Source organism: Manis pentadactyla, chromosome 4 (genome assembly GCF_030020395.1).
Source record: "Manis pentadactyla isolate mManPen7 chromosome 4, mManPen7.hap1, whole genome shotgun sequence".
NCBI lineage: Eukaryota > Metazoa > Chordata > Mammalia > Pholidota > Manidae > Manis > Manis pentadactyla.
The window spans coordinates 176170606-176193560 of NC_080022.1; the positions used below are offsets into that span (position 1 = coordinate 176170606).

The following is a 22955-nucleotide window of genomic DNA, read 5'->3' on the forward strand; positions in this document are numbered from 1 at the left end:
TTTATTTCTTTATTCTAAGCAATTTTTTCAAGGCAAGCCAAGTCCTTCTGTGGGTATTGGATTTAAAACTCTCCATGAGCCCTACCCTTTGGTAAGACACAGGTTAACCACTCTTCGGGGGCTTTCCATAGATATCAAATCATACGGTGCATGCACGATTTTTAATCATTTCATAGTTCTCAACTCCTTTTTGGATCATGTCTCTGAGACACTGATAAGAGCCACAGACTCTCCCCCAGCAAACTGTGTTCTCTCACGACTTCTGCACCCACTCTCTGGGGGTTCACGGATGGCCCCCTGCCCCACCCTGCAGAGTCCTGCTGCGGAGACTGTTCTCACAAGGCCTGCTGGGTGGCCACTTCTCTCCAGTCCGCCTTTTCACTTGAGCCACAAGGTGGTAAGCAAGGGCTGCGTCTGGCCAAGGGCCGAGGTTTCCTCCCCCACGTGCTAATGGCACTGGTGAAGTCTTAACAACAACCGTGCTGGGGAGCTGAATTCTGGCTGAGCAATTGTGAGGGACCTTCTCCTTCAGACCCTCAAAGACTGAGTCAGGCCAATGGGATGCCTGGCAGAAATTCCAGGGGACAATGGTGGCTTTCTGAAGAGAACTCACTGAGCCATAGGGCTGGAAAAGACCTGGGGCTAAAGGGCTGTGTTCCTGCGACTCCTGAAGAACACCGTCAGCTCCCTTGCTTCGGGGCCATGCTCTCACCCCACCTTTTCCACCTGTATCCTCTACCTGTCCTCAGGCCTTTTGTTAGACCCACTTCCTCTCGGATGCTTTCTCTGATCCCCCCAAGTCTGAGTAAGGAGCCCCCTCTCTGTGCCATTTGCTTTGAGTTTCTCCACTACAGCCTTTGACCCACTGTTGTTACTGGCTCTCTACTCATCTGTATCTCTACTGGATTGTACGTTCCAGTTCAGCAGAGACCACGTGATTCTTATAATCTTTCTGTTCCCAGCAGTGTCAGGAAAACAGCATGATGGATACAAGCTTGTTGAGTAAATAAATGAATAACTGACGGGTTCAACACAAGGTTTCTCAAACTCGGCAATATTGGCATTTGCAATTGATAATTCTTTGCTATGGGACTGGCCTCCGCAGTGCAGGACATTCGGCAGCCTCCCTGGCTTCTACCCATCAGATGCCAGTAGCACCTCCATCCAGTTGTGACAACTAAAGATGTCTCTGAACGCTGCCCAGTGACCCTTGGCAGGCACAATCACCCTCGTGGAAAACTACTGCTTTAATGAACGACTGTTCACCTTGGAGTCATGTCACCCATCTTGAGTCTGTGTCAGAGTGTGAGAGCCCATTTATTTATCAAATGCCGATGGAGAACTCGGTATATGCCCATGAAATGGGCGGCTGACCTCTTGTGGCTCCTCAGAAGAGGGAAAAAAATTCCACTATGCATCTGAGGAGCATCTTAAGTCCTTTATTGACCTATTACAACACGGGGACATGAGAGGGGGCTCTAACTAACAAGTTCCACCACGAGAAAACAGCCTCTCTGGGAGCTGGTGACTGGTGCCTTAGTTAAGTGACAGCTCAGGCCTGGATGCTGGCTTACATCATGACATTAGGACGCCATTGGCATGTCAACTATCAGACTTGAAGGTCGTTAGAGATCATCCAGTCCTTTGCACCCAACCTGAGTCCATGGTCCCGAAAACTGGGAAATGGTGTTTTTGTAATATGATGTGTATGTGTGTGTATGGGTGTGTGTGCGTGTGTGTGTGTGTGAGTCCATGGCTTTCATTATATTTTCAAAGGAAGCTAAACCCTCCAGTTGTTAGTCTAATCTCCAGACTTCAGTGATGAAGGATCTGCAGCCCAGAGGCTAAGCGACTCCTTCAGACTCCAGCAGCTGTGATTCGGCAGCGCTAGGACACACACTCGGATCTCCCCCTGCCTTCAGCCCAGTGGGGCGGTGCTCGGACGGGCACCTGGTGTCGGGCAGAGGTCTGATCGGGGGCCACTGGAGAGGCTGAGTCCTGAGGCTCAGAAGGATGGGAGGGTGCTTTGCTGGAAGGTTACCAAGTAAAATATAAGATGCCTAGTTCAATTTGTATTTCAGATAAATGACTACTTTCATAGTATAAGTATATCCCAAATGTTACAAGGGATAGACTTATACTAAAAAAATTATTCATTGTTTATCTGAAGTTCAAATTTACCTGGGTATCCTGGGTGTTTTGGGGTTTTGTTGTTTTTTGCTCAGTGGATAATAATGACTCAGTCTTTGAGACTCAGACCAACTCTGGCCCTGACTTCACTGGAGGCCACAGAGGCCCCTGACCTGGGTGAGACCGGCTGCTGGTAAGACCGGCTTGTTTCTCTGTGACTTCAGAAGGCGTGAGGAGCCCTTGAGCACTACAGATATTCTCTAGGCACGTGGCCTCTCAGAAGATGACATTTCACAGGTCTGTGAAGAGTATAGGTCAAATTTATTTAACACAACACCCTACAGGGTCCCTGCAATTGTGTCATTGAGGCAGGTGGGGGAAGTGGTTTCGGTTAGGTGTGATCACTCGTGAAATTCCACTGCAAAATGGCCACAGCCCCTCATCCACTCACCCACTCAAGACACCATCAGAGACATCTTAAGACCTCAGGAGACCATTTCTTTAGCAAGGAATAAATTAAAAAAATTAGTGAGAAAAATATGCATTTCATTTTTCTATTAAAAATACTATTTGCTGTAGGCAACCATCTTCCTGTCTCTTAGCCTTCAGCACAGTACAGGAAGAGAAAGAAAGGGTATAGGAGAACAGCATAAGAACATCTGTGCTTTGTCCAATTTCATTTTCGAGTTTGTGCGTTGTCCAGAGTGAAGCTTGTCTCCAAGCTGGCATCTCAGAAGGGTCACTCCCAACCAGCGCGGTTTTCTCCTCTGTGGCAGGTGAAGTCATAGAGGGGACAGGGTGCAGCTGCCTGGTCTGTGTCCTTCCAAGGAACAAGAACTCCCCAGAACCACAGGCCTTGGAAGGACCCAAGGCAAAGAGAAAAACTAGCCCCTAAGCCGGGCCCTGCACTAGGAGTGATTGACTGCAAAACAAAGACAGGTTTATGTGCATGAGGGTACTTGGAAGAGTTCTTCATCTCTGTACAAGGCAAAATATTCAAGTTTCAAAATATCCCATGGCCTGTTTACTCGGAACCTACTCCTGCTGCTCCCCCCTCCCACGTGTGCGTCGGCCTGGTGGGAGGTGGGCCGTGTGGGAAAGGAACCAGCGCTGCTGTCTCTCCTTATACCCAACACAAGTGGACTAAGATGGATTTAAGAACTGGGAACTTGGCCTGAGGAAGTCTACGGTCAGCGGGCGCAGGGCAGGTTCATAAATAACGCACAGAGCTCTTGGAACACAGGAATCATCTGCTCCTCTTGGAATGTGGGTGTCCTCCCGGGAGGAGCGTCTCCTCCCAAGTCCTAAGTTCCATCAAGGGAGCCTTCCGTTCTCTGCAGCGACAAGAGACAAGACAAGCTACGGTCACACCCGTTAGGACTGAAGAGTGGTCTGGGGGAAAGACGTGCCAAACTGCAGTCAGCGCTTGGCAAGGGAACTCATAGGGCACTGTCAGCGGCTGGACCCCCGACAAGGGAGGCTCCTGCCCGCGCGCTTTTCTCCCTTCCCTCCGTGCCTGCTCCGCGGACTGTGGCCTCTCCTCCCACAGACCTGCTGCACAGCCAGCTATCAACCAGCTTCATCAAGGACCCACTGTGTGCCCGGCGCTGGCCCATGGGGGTTGCACCTGTGAAGTCAGGAGAGACCCGGCTTCTTGCTCCAGCTCTGCCTCTAACAGGAGATGGACCTTTTCAAGGTCTGTTTTTCAATTTGAAAAATGAAGGACTTAACTCAAATAATCAAACTTAAATGTTTTAAAAATATATGATTCTGCCTTAAAAAGGAGTGAAATTTGGATACATTTCAACATGGATAAACCTTGAAAATGTTACACTAAGTGAAATAAGCCAGACACAAAAGGAGCAAACCCCGTGGGGTCCCACCTACATGAGGTGCCCTGAGTGGCCAAAGCCAGAGACAGAGAGCAGAGAGGTGGCTGCCAGGGCCCGGGGCCAGGGAGTCAGTGTTCAGCGGGGACAGGGTTGGGTTCGGAATGATGGAAAAGTTCTGTGAATAGATGGTGGGGATGGTGCAAACAATGTGAATGTACTTAATGTCACTGAACTATACAGTTAAAAATGCTAAATTTTATGTTGTGTATGTTTCACCACAAAAAAAGTAAAAAAAAGATTCCATGTGCCATCTTGCAGTGTTCTCTACCTGCCTCATGTGGCAGGTGTCACCCGCCCTCCCATCAGTGACTGGGCCCTCCTCTGACCCAGGCACAATTCTCTATGCGGAGGATGCCAGGCCCTGCCCTCAAACACGGTACTCCCTCCCCGTTACAGACAAACACCGCTGCCCTGAAATAGGAGGAAGAGATCCACCCGGAGCGAGTTTGGAGGTGGTGAGGGGACCCTGGCTGAGCAGCGAAGCCGGTCACAGAACGCCTCAGGGAGGTGGCTCTGGCGCTGGCCTCCAAGGTGCGGCAGATTTTGACAAACGGATGGTGCAAGGGGGCAAGAATGGAGCTTGCTGGGAAATATTGGAGCAGAAGGGTCCAAGGCAACAGTGAGCCTCGAAGAGCAGGCAGCATGAGTGCATGACCCTGGACCCTCTGTGAGCACAGGACCCCCTGCTGCAGGCAGAGCTCACGAGGTCTTGGGGACCCCACAGCCAGGCTGGTTGGCTCCCTGAGGGTGAAGCGAAGACAGAGTGCCTGGCATGTTCTGGCCCTCGGAAAAGGAAGCAGGTCTGAGGGGCTCCAGCTGGCAGGCCAGCGCTCTGCCTTCTCCTCTGCCAAGAGAGACCCAGGCAAGTGGGCCAAGAGAGCTGAGCTGGCCTCAGGGGGCTGGAGGCCTGCCAGCCCTGGCCGCTTCCCTCGCCTCATTTCCTCTGGTCTGTCTTGAGAGGTGACCCTGGTGTCCAGCCTTTATGCAGGCCCCAGACCAAGTCCCTCCCTAGACACCTTCCCCGTCCCTCTCCGGGGGAAGCACGTGCTTGGGCAGCTGCTGTAGGACCAGCCCCACGGATGGGAAGGGGTTTTGAAGTAAAGGTTAACAAGTTCACATCCAAGGTCTGCACTTGCTTATGTTTAAATCAAAGGCTGGCCATCAGCCACCCACGTACAGCTAGGAGATGGCCCCCCTTCTGGCTAGAATGTGGTGTGGACGCTCTCAAAGTTCACTTTGTTTCTAACACTACTGGGATCTCTACTTTCTGCTTCTAGAATGTGCCCCTTATGAGCACTTCCTACAAACCAGGTCTGTCCTAGATGCTCATTTAATCTTCGCAACCAGGTGAGGGGATTTTATTACCTCCAATTTATAGATCAGGAAACTGAGGCCCTGAGAGTTTAGGATCTGCCCAGAGTGACACCCTAGTAAATGGCTAATCAGGGGGAAGTCAAGTGTTAAGGCAGTCTTCTGATTAGTAAGCCAAAGCCTGGCTTTCCTTGAATCCTGTGCCTTGGGGAACAACTGCTGGAGTCCCTTGATATGACAGGGGCATTTCAAGACTAAGTGAAGTGAAGTAAATCCCCCATCCATACTCCATACTGCCAGAGTGTTTGATGAAAAGAACTTTAAAATAGATAATCAGTATGGAGGTTCCTCAAAAAACTAAAAATAGAAATACTGTTTGACCCAGGAATTCCACTTCTAGGAATTTACCCTAAGAGTGCAGCAGCCCAGTTTGAAAAAGACAGATGCACCCCTATGTTTATCGCAGCACTATTTACAATAGCCAAGAAATGGAAGCAACCTAAGTCCATCAGTAGATGAATGGATAAAGAAGATGTGGTACATATACACAATGGAATATTATTCAGCCATAAGAAGAAAACAAATCCTACCATTTGCAACAACATGGATGGAGTTAGAGGGTATTATGTTCAGTGAAATAAGGCAGGTGGAGAAAGACAAGTACCAAATGATTTCACTCATCTGTGGAGCATAAGAACAAAGCAAAAGCTGAAGGAACAAAACAGCAGCAGACTCACAGAACCCAAGAATGGACTAACAGTTGCCAAAGGGAAAGGGACTAGGGAGGGTGGGTAGGAAGAGAGGGAGAAGGGGAATAAGGGGCATTACGATTAGCAGACATAATGTAGTGGGGGGGCACGGGGAAGGCAGTATATACAGAGAAGACAAGTAGTGATCCTATAGCATCTTACTATGTTGATGGACAGTGACTGTAATGGGGTATGTGGGGGGGACTTAATAATCAGGGGAAGCTAGTAATCACAATGTTGCTCATGTAACTGTATATTACCGATACCAAAATAAATAAATAAATAAATAAATAAAAAGATAATCAACTAGCTTTTTGTGGTAGTTTAAAAAGCACTTTGGCACGTGTGTTTCTCAATTAACTCTTAGGAAACTCCAAACAGGTAGCCTACTGCTTCTGTCCTCATCATCTCCAATTTTACAGATTGGGAGGCTTTGGGTTGAGGAAGGAAGGACTGATCACCCACAAGGTGGCTGGGGAGCTGGAACTCACTCTAGCCTCTTGATCCCAACCCCTGGGCAGTTCCCGTTGCAGCCCAGCTGCCTGCTGGCTGCCAGGGGGAAGGAGGCGGAAGCAGGAACTTTTTCCAGCAAGACAGCAAGGTTCTCTCCAAGAGCCTAAGACCCACGCAGGCCCAGATTCACCCCTTCCGTTTAAGTACAGGGTGTTCTTGTTCACGTTATCTGTCTGCCTGGGCCACAAACACAATTTATAAACAAGGCAAAAATGGCAGAGGAAAAATAAAGTCAGAATGTGCCATTGAAGCAAGTCAAACAATACTAAATTAGTATTTGGCTAAGTGGCTATCTCATTGTTAAGGTATTTCCTCCAATATGTTTTCAGAAGCAAGGGCCATTAAACAACTGGGAATGATCGCCAGGTTTGATTTCAGGAAGGAAATCCCCTCCCATTTCCCTGCTGGGCAATTCAATCAATTTTCTCCTGACCCTCACCAGCTGATTATTAGGGAAACCATACCTGCTTCTTTTATAAACAAAATGCATTTACTTAAGATTCAAAATCCCTTTCCCAATGGCTGGAAATGCCTGTGCTCCCGCCAAAAGCCTTTACTATTTTGGGGGGCAGGACCAGCCGTGCTAGAGCATCCTAGGAGCTGACTTCTGGGCCCACAGGCCAGCTTCTGGGGAAAGGGAAAGTTCTGTCTGTCGCGGAGCTCACAGCCTTTGTCCAGAAAAACCATTTGGATTAAAGACAAAGTAAATAAGTCAGTCCTGCAGGTCCGGTAGACCCGCCTTGGGCGGGCACAGCCATGCTTTCTGCAGCAGGAGAACACCTCTTTCCCTGGGTCCCACGCTGCCACGGAGCGAGGATCTCACTCCCCACTCTCCCGAGGCTGTGACGGCTGGAACAGTGGCATTGCTTCTCGAAGGGAGCCTCATGTCATGGACTGGCCGGGGAGTCTGGAGGCCCAGATTCCAGTCCTGCCTCTGCTATTAACTAGCTGGGTGACCCTGGGCAAGCTGTTCTGCCGATTCAGGCCTTGGTTTTCTCATCTATAAATTGGGCTCCGTGACTTTCCATTGCAACAGTCTCTGATTTCAGGAGCTTAAGTGGTTTAGACTAGAAAAAAGTCCTCTTTTCCTTAAACTGAAAGCTTTCCTCCATCAGAAGAACGTCAGCAGTTTCCCCGCCCAGCAAAGGCACGATGAGTTCTTTGTTTTTTACACAAATTCAGACGCAGGCCAGACAAAGGAAGCCAGTGGCCCATTGGAAGGCTACCAACAATCTTGCCTCAAGTTCTTCCCAGACCTTAAAGAAGCAGTTTGGGAAGCAAACTCCTCATTTCTTAAGGTAACTAGCTGCCCAGTGAGTTAACTCCTGCACTGCTGGGCAGCTCATAAAAAGGTTGTGTGTAGGAAGATGGGGATGACAGGTCTTTGCCAAATTTGAACTTGGACCTCTGCGTTTCTCTTAAACATTCCCATCTACGAAGTAGCAGCTTCCTAACTCCTCTATTTCCTACAGAATCAAACCCCATAATGAGGCGTTAGGGTCCTTCACCTACCAGCCTCACTTAGCTTTCCTATCTCGTGTCTGGCCACCATCTCCTCCCCCTGTTCTGAGCTGCTTGAAGCTGCTCCGTCCCTCACACTTTGCTCCTGCGGACCCTCCCACCGGGACACCGCTGTAAGCCGACTCACCCCTCAGGGCCTACCCACATGACCCCTTCCTTGGTCAGGAGACCACCACCCAGGTGGAAGGAAGCTCCGCTGGCTGGTGTTCCATGGTCTCTAATGCAGCTGCTAGCTCCTTGCTTTCTCGCCAGAGATAACTAGTCTGTGTCCCCCACTGGGTCAGGACCCTGGGTGTCCCCTGCAGTGGAGAACCTGGTGTGTAGGGTTGACTGACATGGGCTCTCAGAGTTGAAATGAGCTGCTGGATCCTCAACTCCTCCAAGCCTATCCCTGAGCCTGCGTTGCTTCCAAAGCCTGAATCCTGGACCAGGAGGAAATGTGTACTTTGCTCACTTGGAGATAGAGCCCTTCATTCTTGATCCTAGGGGGGCAGTACCAGGGTCACGCTTCATATTTGGGCTGAGATGCAATGATGGAGACAGTGGGAGAGGATATTTGAAATCACAAGTGGCCCAGAACACCTGGCCAGCCTGATGAGCGACTCTCCGCCCGCTCAGGCTAGTCAGACGACCTGTGCTCCTGGTCTAAAACAGACAAGGTCAGTTCTGGGCTGTAATGAATGGGAATGCAGAACCTGGGCAAGTCGAAATATTTCACTGCTCAATGGAGTATTTTTGAAAAAGAATTTTTATGAAATGAGTACTTACAGAATATCGGTTTTCCACGAAACCTGCAAAACAAAGGAAAATGTGGAGATAAGCAATGCAAAGACTGTGTTAGGCTCCTCCCCAGCCCCACCAAACATGGCAGGAACAGAGCAAGTAAAGAGGACGGGGGTGCAGATGCAGATGCCAGGCCTGCAAGCTTCTGGGCACCCTGGTTTATGGCTCCTTTGCCCACAGAGAGCTTCCTCTGGGCCCTGTAGCTCCATGTGACAAGCATATGAAGTTCTGACAGCTCGTTTGACATTTTAAACAGTTTCTAAAAAAATTAACACCACATATTATTATAAGGAAAAAAGCTGAAAGCTATATAACCAAGTGGAAATTAGCAGATAAAAATTATATTTGGTTCTACTCTTCAAACTCTTTCGACACTCTCATCTTCCAGCCCATTTCTACTATGATGAGGCATTTTGGGAGAGTTATAATTGTACACTATATGTCATTTAATATCCTTTTGTACATAACATGATTTATCTGGTATCTTCTTAAACATCATTGTTAGGAACTGCATAATAATCATTAAATTATGTACAGTTGTTTACTTACCCAGCTCCTTACTTTAAAAATTCAGGTTCTTTCCAAGTTTCTGCTATTTTAAAATAACACTGCTAGTATCCTCTTTGGGAATAAAGCTGTTTCATTATTTCATACCAGTTGTACACTCCCAGGAGTGGGATCAATGGACCAGAGGTATAAACCTTGCTGACACTCTTGGCCACTACAGCCCTTCCCCTGGGGAGCCTCGCCTCAGCTGTCCAGCGGGCCCTGCCAGGCCGCAGTTTGAAAGTGGCCCTGGGCTAACGTCAGCACGGGGAATGTGGGGCGGGGAGAAAAGCTCCTGGGAACTGGAGGCCTTGCACTGAGGGGGCGTGGTCCCTGCCTGCACTGTTTAGAGATGGTTTCCACTACAAGAGGCAAGAGGGGATGGTTTTTGGCGCTCTGGACAGGACCAAGCCCCTATTAATAGCGGAGTTCCAGAATGGGCAGTGGTTCACACGCTGGGCCAATGCCCCAAACGGCACGTTACCAACACAGACTTGATGACAGGGAAGCTGTGGGGGCCTCTTACTGCCTGGAGAGGAGGTGTGGGCACTGGGGGTGGTTGCCCTTCTTGAAGGTGATGTGGACGGCCATAGCCTGCCCCAAGTCCTTAGTCTTCCTCCAGGGAGGCACCCCAAGGGGCCTCAGTTTCTGCCCCGCTGCTGGAGCCCAAACCCTGCGCCTTGGGCAGTCTCAGGCCCATCTGTCACAATGGGAGTCACAACCCTTCTGTTTCTTGCTCTAATTTAAAAATATCCTGTTTCCACAAGTGCACTTCCCCCTCCAGCCCTGTCTTATCACAGCTCCATTGTGCGTTCCCTCCAGAGGGAACAAGGCCAGAAGTCCCTAAGGGGCTCCCTTCTGTCCTGGCTGGGCCAGAGGCAGGCGTCAGCGGCCACAGGGATGAATCAGCCCGACCACGGAGTCGAGCCATTGTGTAAACTTCCACATATTGAGCAAGGCATGGGCAGCACCCCCACCCCCAGCCCAAATCTGGCCTGGGAGGACCCAAAGGACCCCATGCTTCCTGTCCCCCCAAAACCCCAAGGGCTCTGAAATCAGACACAAGAGGGAAAGAGCCTCAGGATGCATTTCCTAAAGCAACATGAACACAAAATGCTAAAAATTTGAACATGCCGGTAATACTGGCAGAAGACCAAGTTCATGAACACTTAGAGTTTTTGCTTCGTTTTGGTAGCAGAGCAGCCACTACAAAAACAGAATCTGGTGGATAGTGTCCATTTTCTTTCCTTGCAGTGCTTTTTTACCCTCTCGTATTCTGAAGTAGGAAATGGCTCCCTGGGGCAGGGTTAGCGGTGCCTGCTGGCCCGGCTTGTTCCAGGCCTCACGCGCTGGGTGGGGGGCAGGCCTTCAAGGGCTCTTCTCTCCTCCCAGAGGGCAGGCAGTACACAGGCCCTCTGTTCTTTGGTTCTTTCTCGATGACCACTACCCTGAGCATTTTGGATTTCTGCCCCCTTAGGAAACATCAGGAACTCTACATTCCAGGCAAAGAGAAAGCAGAAGGTAGAGGCTAAGTGAGCTGTGCTCAGATGGGAAGGTGGGCCCTGTGTGACCCAAAACACAGGGGAGTGTGTGGTGTGGGATTCAGCATCTCTTCCCAGGGCCTCAAGCTGTCAGGTGGGATGGGCCCAGGACACTCTCGAGGTGGACACAAAGCTTACAGAGAGGAAAAGCAGGTGTCCCCTTGGGGGACTCACAGGGGATGAATTCCTCTAAGCCAGGGTTTCTTAACATTGGCAGTATTGGCATCATTCTGGGCTAATTCTCTGTCGTGGGGTCTGTCCTGTGGGATGTTTAGCGGTGTCCCTGGCCTCCCCCCTTTAGGTGCAGTAACACCCCACCTCCCCCACAAATCAGGACAACCAAAAATGTCTCTAGACACTGGCGAACATCTCCTGCTTGAGAGCCACCACTCTAAGCGGTGGGAATCTCCTCCTAAGCAAGTGCTCTTTCATAGGGAAGAATCTGACTGCCTTGCTCACTGTAATAAACCACTTTACCCTTCTGTCCTAAAATCCAGCGTAAATGTACGCTAATAGGGTTTGCTTTGGATGACCTGCAAACTATTATATAAATTATTTTCAGAATGAGCTGCAGCACTATAAAATGTCAAGTGCTGAATAAGGATAAACATACAAGCCTTCCTGGCTAGCCAGAAACTGCAACCAGGCTGAGTGAGGTTGCTGAGAAAGCCACGGATAGCCATGCATTTATGGAGAGGACCCACCCACCCAGCTATGATTTCTCTTTTAGGCTTAACACTAGGAGAACAAGGCGGAGCAAAAGAAAACCAAACCTTTCCTGGGATTAGCTGGCACCAGTAGAAGGAAGGAGGTGATGACAGATGAGAGGAGAGTTTTGTGGAGGAAGAGTATAGCTTTTGACACTTTTTTTCCCCTGCAACCCAGAGTACCAAAGCTCTGGACGAGCCTGGGAGACCACCACCTGCTGCATCAGGAGGACTCAGGTGCCTAACACATGGTCCTGCGTGAGTCTGAAGCTCCAGGACACGGGAGCAAATTGGTTCAATTAAGTGTTAAGAGAGAAGGGTCCTAAATTGTAACCTGGACTGCTTCCTTTAAATGCTTACTGCTTAGGACCATCTGCATTACTGCTTACTAAGTGCAACAAAACTAACTCCCCATTTTTGGAAAGCCAAATCATAAGCCATAAGTACACCACTATTGCTGACTGGGGTTTGCAGATCCTAATCTTAGGCCAATAATTGAAAAGGGAATAGGAACTTTAAAAAGCCTCAAGTGCTAAGCTTGCAGACTAAATAATGAGCAAATTATCAGCATTTTCTCCATTCCCCTAAGAAAATAATAGTTATTGAAATGCAAAAGCTCTTTCTTAACCTGTCTGGCTGTGTCCCAGGGCTTGCTTTCCCTTCTCCTCAGGCATCTCTCAGTTTAGTGTCTTACTGATATAATTCTAGTTCTGAGATTCTCCTGTCTTCCCTACATGCAGCAAAAAACCATCTAACAGTTGGAAAGGGAAAAAGCTCAAAGATCAAGAGGTTTCTTTGCCCTAAACTACTGAGTTAATTGCTAGAACAAGATGTTAGCTTAGCTGTATGTCAACAAAATAGTAGGCTCCAAATAGAATAGCAGACATGCCCAGCCATGGCCAATACCCAGCGGGAGATGCTGATGCCCCCCTTCTCTCCACTTCATAGAACCCTCCTGCCCACCACAGTCCTTACCCACCCTGAGGGCCACACACACTCCCAAGGAACACTGAGATGTTCGCTCTGCAGCAGTTCCACACGGGTCAGGAGCATTTTACTGAGATTTAACAAGAAAACTAACACCTAGAGAGAGGTAAGGGGTGGGGACCACATCATATAATGTGATAAGGGCAGAGCTGAGACCAAATCCCAGGCTACATCCCTTACTCAGGATTTTCCATTAGGTTTGCAATACAGAGAACCCTCCAGACTGGGCCCCAGCCAACATGCATGCAGCAGAAACACAGTAAGTTGGCCCCTGAGATCCATGACTTGATTGAATTTGAAGAGAAAACTCAGACTTACAAGCAAATACCTTTGGGGTCTTGGAGTCAAGAGTGGGTAAAGGATTAGGATTGGCTGCAAAGGACCCATGGAGTAACTCGTAGAAGTGACTGACTGTCCCTCCCCACCGTGCTCAGGGGGATGGTCCTGGACTGACCACAGCCTAGAGAAATGACAGTCACTTCCAGATGCCAGGTCACTGAGACTCTATAATTGGGAGGCAACTTAAGTTCATTCTTTCAACCACCTTGTCTAACACACAAAAAAAGCTAAGCTTAGAGACACAAAGTAGAACTGCTCTTGCCAGCGGGTGGGGAAAGTCGGGAGTTAGTGTTAAAAGCGGTGCAGAGTTTCAGTTCAGAAAGATGACAAGGTTCTGGAGAGGAATAGTGCTGATGGTTGTACATTTATTGCCACGGAGTTTACATTTAAAAGTGGTTCAAATGGCAAGCACTATGTATATTTTATCACAGCTTAGAGCCTAAAGGTGAGACTGCAGACCCGGGGCCTCCCACAGCCTAGGAGACCCCCCAACACTCCTCAGCCAGCAGCCCCACGCTGTCTGGGGTCCCGCCCAGAGCCCCATCCTGGGGCTGTGCCTTGCAGGCAGCCCTCTGATGCCCTTTTGCTTATCTAGAAGAGCAGCTTTCCTCTGTATCACTCAGGGGAAAAAGGGGTTTACGAGCCAGAACTACGCCCTGTGAGCCATTTCCCAAAATAGCCAGCCCTGAAGCACCACTGGTGGAGGAGTAGGGGGAACTGAGAAGCTAAGACGGGAAGAACAGAAGACTGAGAAGGAGAAGTCGCAAGACTCAGCTCTGCACTCAGGGGCTCACTCCTGCCAGGGACCTCGTTTTATTGTGGGTCACTTCCTCCCACAACACACACACACACGTTTCTGCATTATCTTTGCCGGCCAACCCTGTGCAATCCTTCTGAGATTGCTGGGAAGTAAGGAAGACTCTATCCCTTCCAACAGGAAGCAGAGCAGCACTTAGAGTGATACAGTCAGCGGGGAACTCAGAGCAGCTGGATTGTGGTTCCCAAAGTGTGGTCCCCAGGCCAACAGCAGCGGTGTGTGGGAAATGCTCGGGCCCCCCGAGACCTACTGAATCAAAACGAGGAGGTAGTGCCATACCATCTGTGTTTTAACAAACGTGGAGAACCCTTGATTAGCTCTGAGCCCAGGCCCCTCATTTCACAAAGAAGGTGACTAAGGTCCCGAGAGGTTCCGTGACTCACCCAGAGTCACCCAGGCCACACCAGGCTGTGATGTCTAACAGAGTTGAATCCTCTAATTAAGCTGATGATAATGTGGAAACCAAAGAAGTCTAGAAAATGTAGAAGCAGGCAGCCAATCGGTTTGGCAGCACAGAGAGGAAAGGTGGCCGGCAAAGGCCTGCCACCAGGCTCCCTGCACAATCCCCGCCCCGCCACTGCCGGCCTGGGGACCGGTTACTTCACCTCTGGGCCCGTTTCCCCATCTGCAGAGTAGGAATGGTAATGAGAGCCTCTGTCAACTCCATGGTGACTTTGAGGATTAAGTGAGCATCTGACAGCAAGAGGAAAAGCAAGAAAGAGGGCAGAGAAATCAGAAAAGGCCTGAGGCCTCCACCCCTGAGGCCTCCACTGAGTAGAAATGCTCAGAAACAAAAAGTCTCCTGGCTTCCAGGGCTGGAGGCTCCCCAGTGAGGCAGGGGCACTGGCTTTCCAAACCATGCTATGGTCTTGGCTGTAAGACCCAGGGCTCGCTCTACGCTCCCCCGGGGCAGGAGCCAGCTGCCAGGTTAGAGGACAGATTACAGAGGGACACAGGTCCACCTGACCTCTGATGGCCCAAATGGCACTGGGGGAGTGCCCTGGCCTGGGGTCGGGAGGTGGCGTTGGTCTCAGCCCAGCATGGTACTGAACTTGAGGGCTCAAGTTCCTCTTGTGTTTTCAGCTAAAAATGGACCGAGTGCTCACCCTGTGGTAGGGATAATACACTGACTGCTGGCTTGGGGGTAATTAGCACCATCTCCCCTGATGCTATCCCATCTCCTTTTCTCGTTTAATACCATCTCCCTTTAACAGTGGAAGAAATTGAGTCTCAGAGGGGTTAGGCACCTGGAGCAAAGTCACACAGCCAGTAAGTGGCAGCCCCAGGACTGGGGCTTGGATGTCTCCCAGAAAAACAGGGCGCTTCACCCCCTTGAATCCCTACAGGGCTGGGTTCTACAGTGCATGTGGTCCAGGCCAGCTGGAGGCCAGAGGGAGCAGTCACCATCCAGTAGCCTGGGACTGAGGACTCAGGCATCTAGAGCCAGCCTGGGGCCCTTGAGAGAACCCGCTTGAACAGCTGCCCTAAAGCAGATGTAAGAAATCAGAATATGCCACCACAAAATTGGCATACGGATTATTTTGAACTGGAGGCAGATGAGAATCAACAGATGCAGAGAGAAGCTTTGCAGGAGCTTCCCTTATCTGACTAAAAGCAGAAACTTCTGGGAAATGAGTGCTCCCATAAATCCCCTCTTCCAGAGAAGTTTTATGGCCATGAAGACAGAAAGTCACTGCCAAGATGGACCTGCACAAACAAACCTGACTCCGTCAGCTTCCCCCTAGCTCGCCACCCTGGGAACCACTTTTCCTTTGTTTTGTTACTTCTCTACAAATTTATCGTTCTTGGTTAACGTGCTAAATAAGCTCCAGGTTCCAACAACTCCACGGGGTCACTCATCGCTGTTTTGCTTTTCTCTCGTCAATCTGTCTCTTGTGAGTCTCATGTGCAGAGCCACTAATGCAGACCCTCTGGAATCCACACTGGGTGTGGCCTTCACCAGCCAAGCACGGGCCTCCAGTGGTAGTCTCAGGTGACTGCAGACCCCAAGGCCACCTGTGGGGTGGGGGAGCCCTGTGGCCTCCATGCTCCACCAGCTTCCCTTCCCTCAAACCAGAGGCGGCAGCTTGGCGGTCAGAGGCGTGGAGTCTGGCTTCAGAGGGGGCAGATTCTGGGGCTTGCTTGCTGTACGACCTTGGGCAAGTGTTTTAACCCCTGTATGCGTCAGTATCCTCAATTGTGAAGTGGACTTATTGTGAGAATTGGAAGAGATAATGTCACATAGACATTTAGCACCCATAGGAAGCCCTCAATAAAGATGAGCTTTTACATAAGCAAAGCAGATCAAGTGGACAATCCCAGGGACGAGGAGCAAAGCACCAGGGGTATTTGTGCACAACTACTGATGGGACCAACTCTGAACCCTGCCTGAGCCTTTGCTTTCTGTTATTCTGGAAGAATAGAGAAAGCCTATTTTATTTCTGAATTTGCATTTGGCTAGCTCTGAGTATATTAAGAATGCAAAATGAGATACGGACACCAAAAATTCCCCAGGAAATGGTTAGAAAGTTATTCCATCAGTGTCAGGTTCCACAGGGGGCTGAGTTTCTGCTCTACCCATGAAAAATACCATTTTAAAAAAAATTGAGGGGTGATTCCTACATCAGAAATATCTGGGAACTTGTTAGAATTCAGATTCTGGAGAGATTCTGGTTCTGTGGGTCTGGGCTGGGCCTGGGACCTCCACTGCTGCCAGTCTGTGGAGCCTGCTTGGAGGAGGCCAGCTCTATCAAAGTTCCCTGGCCTGTGTTAATGACTCCTTTTCAAAGAATCCACTTGCATAGGTCAGTTGTACAAAGGACGATATCCACAGATTTCCCCCAGAATGTTTATGCTGTTTGGGTTTCCATGTATTTTCAGAATTTAAAAAGTCGTCTTTGTGGACTTCATTTCATCAGAATGGAATAGAATTACTGTTGGGAGCTTCCCCAGTTGCATGTCTGCCTGGGCACTGTGCTCAGTTCCACAGGAAGCTCCTCATGAGGACGCAGTGCAGCGGGGAACTGAAGTGGGTCTAGGTGAAAATCAAAGGAGATGGGAGCAGAGCCATACCCCTATGCCAAAATCAGTGTGCTCTCAGAAAGGCCAGAGATGCTGAACGTCCTTAAAGCCAAGCACAGAGTCTATCTAAGGCCTTGGGACCCCCGGAGCACTAGTCCCATGGGAAAAGCAGGGGAGGCTCACTGGCTGGCACCTGAGAACAGGTAGGGTTGCTCTGTTTATCTTGGGTCATGAAAGAGTGTCCGGAACTCTGCTGAGCATCCAGTGAGCACATCGCAGGCCAGGACACACTCCAGTTCAACTGGCCTGTTGGTTGGGTATGAACGTATGAGACTGTCTGCCTCGAATGCAGCAGGCACTAAATAAGTGTCCATTGACTAAATAAATAGTACATGTAACCAAACTCTGGCTACTTTTTCATTGTGGTGGGGAGAGAGCACTCTGGGGTAAGGGGTGGGTGTCTCCTCTATGGGTTTCCTTTGCTCCTCCTTTTCACTGCCCTCTCCCAAGGCCCCATGGATGGTTCTGGGGGAAGTGTCCCCCAGACGTGGGAGTCAGGGGGTCTCACTCACCAGGGTCGGCTTTCCGGATTTCACTATACACCGTCTCCGTGCCCTTTGTTCCCAAACCTGGTAAGGGACCAGCCACAGGTTAATAGCTGCCTCTGGGCACCAGGTCAGCCCACTGCCAAAGCAGGAAAAAGTCTCAGGCTCCCTGGGCAAGGCTGCACCTCCCCCAACCCACGCCACCATGCCCATCCCCAGGGGCACCTGGAGAGCTTGTTGCCACTGAGCCCGGGGCTGAGATCCTGGTCTGCCCAGCGTCACTCTCAGCATGGAGGGACAAGACAACAGGCCTTCATGGGGCGGGTCCACCCTCTTCACGGCAGCCCTGGGCCCAAAGGCTGCAGGGCCCGCATTCCAGGCTTGCAGCCTCCAGCTTGGTGGCTCCATCCCTCTTCCCTTGCCACTGTGTCCTGCATCCAGTTGCTCTGCCAGCCCCTCCCAGGAGCCTGGCTATAGTCTCCCAAGCACCTGAGCTCTGGGTTAGAGCCTGGGCATCATCTGTGACTCTAAGGGTCAGCTGGGACTGAAGGCTGCTGACAACACAGAAGGCTGGTCTGATTCACATGCCAACCCTTGAGCCTCACAGACCATTCTGACTGAATTAGTCCGGGGTGGGCCCTGGCCTTGGTGTCTGTAACGAGCTCCTCAGGACATTCCAATATACAGACTGGGTGGAGAGCTTGTGGTCTGGGACAGCAGACACAATGACCAGGGTGTGGACAACACCCAGAGGAGTCTCAAGGGTTTAGGAGACAAACCCAGCAGTTTAAGTTGATGCATGTGTACAGGTTGTGTATACATACCCACACACAGCATGTGCATACAGGCATACACACTTGTGGGCACACCCCCCACAAACCCTCAGGAAGCAGGATGAACCCCGGCTGCTCCTCCAGTTCCTGTCACCCGCACAAGGGACCAGGAAGCCTCATGGTAGAAAGACACCCAATGCTGCGTGGTCGGCATTCTCCTTCTACAGATGAGGAAATAGAGTCCCAGACAGGGTAAGACCTCCTGTCAGCATGATCACAGCCGTGTGGATGTGACTCCTTGGTGGCGGGATGGCATGGGCATGTCCACGGACTCTAACTGCACTGAGAAACCATGACTCACCATGCTCCAGGGATGCCCCCTTCTCTCAACCCCAAGCCTGAATACATTCCTTCACTGCCCACACAGCCCTTTCTCTTTGCTCCATTGCTCCTCTCCCCCAAGCCCCAGGACAAGCTTTGCTCCTGCCCTGGGATGCACAGACCCTCATGCCTACATACTCCCGCACACTCCCCTCTTGCCTGTGCACAGGGCAGTTACTTGGGCCCCCTGGGCTCCCACAGCACTTTGGGGATGCTTGCCCATGACCACAGTGACATTATTTGTCCCCACAACTGTCTTCCCTAGTGGACCCACAGCTCGTCCAGGCCAGTGCCTGAGATCATGTGCCCCTCCCATCCCAGGCCTTACACAGCTACCTGAGGCACTGCAAAGGTTTGATACGACAGTGAGGGCACCAGTTGAGGTCAAGGTCCCTGTAGGCATTTCTACCTCCTCTGGTCTTCAGGAAGGTCTTGTCATAACCACCCTCATCCCTGAGGTTTGAGGTCTTAGGATTAAAATCACCATCATTCATTGGACACTGAATGGTGGTGGCTCCTGTGTCAGGACCCAAATGCCAGGAGAGCCATGGGATGGTTCAGATCCCACCAGCTGAACTTGGGGCACATGGGGTGACCAGGACCTTGCAGACTCCTCCAGGCACCAAACCAGAGTTGGTGCTCAACGGAGCAGTTCAGGCACCAGCGCCCTCCTGCGAGGACTCCTGTCTTTCTCTAAGAGGCCAGCAGAGACACCCACACTCCATGGCACAGATTTGGGGGTCTAAAGGGAAGCTCCAGGAATCCCCATGTCTGCTGGGGGACCTACCATAGCCTCAAGAGACTCTGTGCTCAACGTCAAGCCTGGCCAAGTCACTCATCCAGTATAATCCTAATGCCACCTGTGTGCTGGGCACCGTGGAAGACAAAAAGGGAAGGGTGACTTGGATCTGGTCCCAATTTTCGGGAGCTCCAGGCTGTGGGGCAGATGGCTGTGCAAACAGGCTGTGATAAACGACACAGGACGCTGCATTCCAGGTATGCTGAGGTCACTGCCAGCTCAGCCTCTGACCAGCCCCACAGTGGGAGCTGAGCTGGGGGAGGCAGGGGAGGAATGGAGCGAGGGGGCTGGGCAAGCCTGGAGGCCTGGACACCCTTGTGAACTCCTCGGCCCCCAGGCACGTGGGGAGGCCAGTAGGCCCCTCGGTCCCTGTGGGGATGACCCTCTCTAACACCCTCTGGACCTGAAGAGCTGCTCTGACTCCCCTTCACCTAATAACTGCGATCAGCTGGGCAGCAGGGTGTCCTCAATTTTTGGGGTGACTGCCAGGCATGCAGATGCCCAGTGGTTTCTCTGCTGCCTCCCAGTTCTGCTGGGCCTCTGAGTGTGTATGAGTGTGTATGTGTGTGTGCGCGTGTTCTACCTCCCGGTTCTGACGGCGGGGGAGCGTGCCACCCTGCGCCTCCTCTCCTCCTCTTGCTGCTCTGCTGCAGCAGCTGCCTACTAATGACTAAACCAGACCCACAGGCTGTTTGTCCCTGCTGTCAGGGATGTTTCCGGATGGAGCTTTATTGTGGCTTCTGTTTTTCTCTGGTAATGGAGAAGGAGCTGGCTTCCACGTCATGGGGTTTTCCCAACAATCAGCCTCAGAGCAAACATGCAGCAGACAGGGTTTAACGAGTTCCTTCCCACCCCTCCTCCACCCCGAGTGACTGCCTGGTCAGCTGCCAGCCAGGGTTAGGGCTGGACTTGGTCCCCATTCCTCCCTCCACCCCAGCCACGGAAGAGAGAGGCCTGAGGACAGGGAACTGGACTGGCCAATACCAGGTCAAGTGTACTTACACTGGCCTTGAACCCCCCGAGCCTTTTCCTCCCCTGGTAATGCCCCCCACTCTCCACCCATGAGAAAGCAAGGGGTCAGCCTGCCCCCAGTCCCTTAACTGCCAAGGAAGCTGGGTCCAGAAAACTCAACTCGAATCCTCCAGAAACTCCAATTTCCCCCCAAGAGACCTTCATTCTAGCCCTCCCCAGGCCCCCGCAGCCCCCACAGCCCCTTTGTGTAAATTGGTTGCAACCCTGCAGCTGCACAACTTGGCACAGCAAGCCCCCCTGCCCCCATCCTGGGGGTCTTCTTCTCGCTACGAGCCACCCCACCCTAACCTTTAAGCAAGAAAAAGAAAACCAGATGCTACTAACAAGGAAACATTCCCAAAGGACTGGAAAATGACCGATTCCAAGGACAAAACCCTGCTTCCTCCTTCCCCCTGCAGGTTCCTTAAATCCAAAGCCTTCCGGGCATCAGGCCACAGCGCTGGGCAATCACACCTGCTTGCACACCTGGGAGTGGAGGGAGTGGGGTTTTTTCTACACACATTCAAAATATTTGGGCAGCCTCTGCCCCCACTTGCTACGGTTCTTTCCTTCCGAGCCTGAAGTCCGAGCCTGTGAGGCACAGTGAAAGCGGCAGGGAGGGGCACCCACCCCAGTCCAGGCTGGCCCAGGGGAGGTGGGCCGGGAGCCACGCAGGGCCGTCAGCCCGCCCACACTCGGTTCTGAGCACTAGACCCCTGTGTGGTCTCCTCTTGGGCCCCTAAACTTTAACCCACCAGAGGCAGAGCTCATCATGAGCCTGGTCCTCCTAATCTCAGACATCATGACCATCCGTGCAGTTGTTCAGTTAAGAAACATGTAGTCATTCTGTCTCCCCATCCTTGCCCTTCATCCAGTGCTACGGGGTCTCAAATCCATTCACTGCCAGCACCCCGGCTCCACCCTCAGCCTCTCCTGCTTGGTGATAACGTACTGACCTCTCTGTCTCCTATCTTATCCCCTTCCGTCTGTTCTCCACACCAGCTGCAGGGACCATTTTTAAAGAACAAAGTTGGAACCTGTCACTTCCCTTCCTAAAGGCTTCCAAAGGCCCCTGAATCCTCTGAGACAAGAATGCAGAGAACCCCAGAGGCCCTGCAGGCCCTGCCCCTGCCCCATCCTCCCCAGCGTCATCTGCCTCCTCTCCCTCTTGCTTTCTCTACAGACACAGGAGTTTCCTTCTGGATCCTTGAATGAGCCAAGTGTTGAGCCAGCTTGCATTGCCCTTCCCGCATCCTGGGTCCTCCTGACCCTCCCTCCTCTTGGTGGGGCCACCTTCTCTGTGCCTAGCTTAAATGTCACCCCTCAAACAGGCCCCCTGGGGCCATCCAAGCAGAAAAGGTGCCCCATTTGATGCCTTCTCAGTGCACCTCATTGTTTTCCTCTGAGCACTTACTCTAACCCGACACTATCTCCTTATTCGTTGGTTCCTTGTTTCCCCAGCCCCCTGGCAGGCTATCCCTCCATGAGGTGGGGGCCACACAGGTACTTCTGCTGCTTGCACGGGAGTTGGTCCATCGTGGGCCCTCAATTTGTTAACTCAACTGGCAACTCACTTTACAATGAAATAGGGAGGACGAGAACTTTGGGCCTGCCGGGCCCCACCCTCCAGGACCAGTGGAGACTTGGAGGTAGGAGGCCCCCCAGTCCTGCGGAGTGGGCAATCCCACCTCTAGGGGCCATTCTGATGGCAGACTGTAGGAATGGTGCCCCTGTTGCGCAGCACTCAGCCTGGGGGTTGAAAAGGACCGCCCTGCCTGCAGGTTCTGTGCACATACCTGCTGACATGATGCCCAGGACCTAAGAAAGGGAGGAAGGGAAGAACCCGAAACTCCTCCCAGATCATGGAGTAACAGGTAATAAGAAGATGCCCTCGCCATGTACTCTGGCTGATGCTTCCTTCGCAGGCTTGGTCTGGAGGCCCCAGGCCCACCCGACTGAGTGCACGAGGTGTAGACTTAGCCGGCAGGCAGGGGGATGCATGACAGTAGCCCTAATGCACTTGCGAGGAGGGCGGGAAGCTCTGGGTGGCTGCTGCTTTGGGAATGAGGTGCTCCCTGAGAGCTAAGGTGGAGGAGGGTTAGGAGGGCACACAGGGCTTTTGGTGGTGCCAAAAGCAACTAAAATTGACATCCTTGCGTTTGCTGTGGACCAGCCCACTCCGAGTCGGTCTTGCAGGCACCAGAGTGAGGGACCTCTAAGCCAGCCTGCCCCTGAGAATCATGCACTCAATGACAAAACTGCAAGTGTACAGCCAATGCCCCTGTTTATACAGCAAGAGATCCTGTGCTTTCAAAGGCCTTTACCCAAGTGTCCCTTGAAAGAGAAAGCCCTTGCAACCTTCAAATATGCATTTCATGTACACACACTCAGTCTGCAAGCAACTTTCTAAGGGAGATGTGGGGTTTGGGCAAGGGGTGTACCTCTGCAAGAAAGCCCAAACACCCAGGAATGAGGCTGCACTCAAAAAGTCTCTCAACAAATGCATTTCTTAGCACTTAATTCATTGCTCAATAAGATTTATCCATTATTAGTAGTATGATGAGTAATAATTCATGAAACTTTACTCCT

The 22955-nt window shown here is 51.3% G+C and overlaps 1 protein-coding gene across 3 annotated transcripts in view; it reads right to left on the bottom strand.

Annotated features, from left to right (window-relative positions):
• Positions 1-1419: 1419 nt before the first annotated feature.
• PECAM1 (platelet and endothelial cell adhesion molecule 1) overlaps positions 1420-22955 on the bottom strand; it is a 55148-nt gene continuing 33612 nt past the window's right edge. For 2 of the 3 annotated variants that reach the window (XM_036899939.2, XM_036899937.2), the window contains 3 exons: positions 17430-17486; positions 8885-8907; positions 1420-3464 (listed from right to left, as the gene is read on the bottom strand). In XM_036899939.2, the coding sequence (XP_036755834.2) occupies positions 3435-3464; positions 8885-8907; positions 17430-17486 (110 nt within the window). In that variant the 3' untranslated portion in view covers positions 1420-3434. The remainder of the gene's footprint in view (positions 3465-8884; positions 8908-17429; positions 17487-22955) is intronic. The other variant, XM_036899938.2, reaches the window with a different exon arrangement.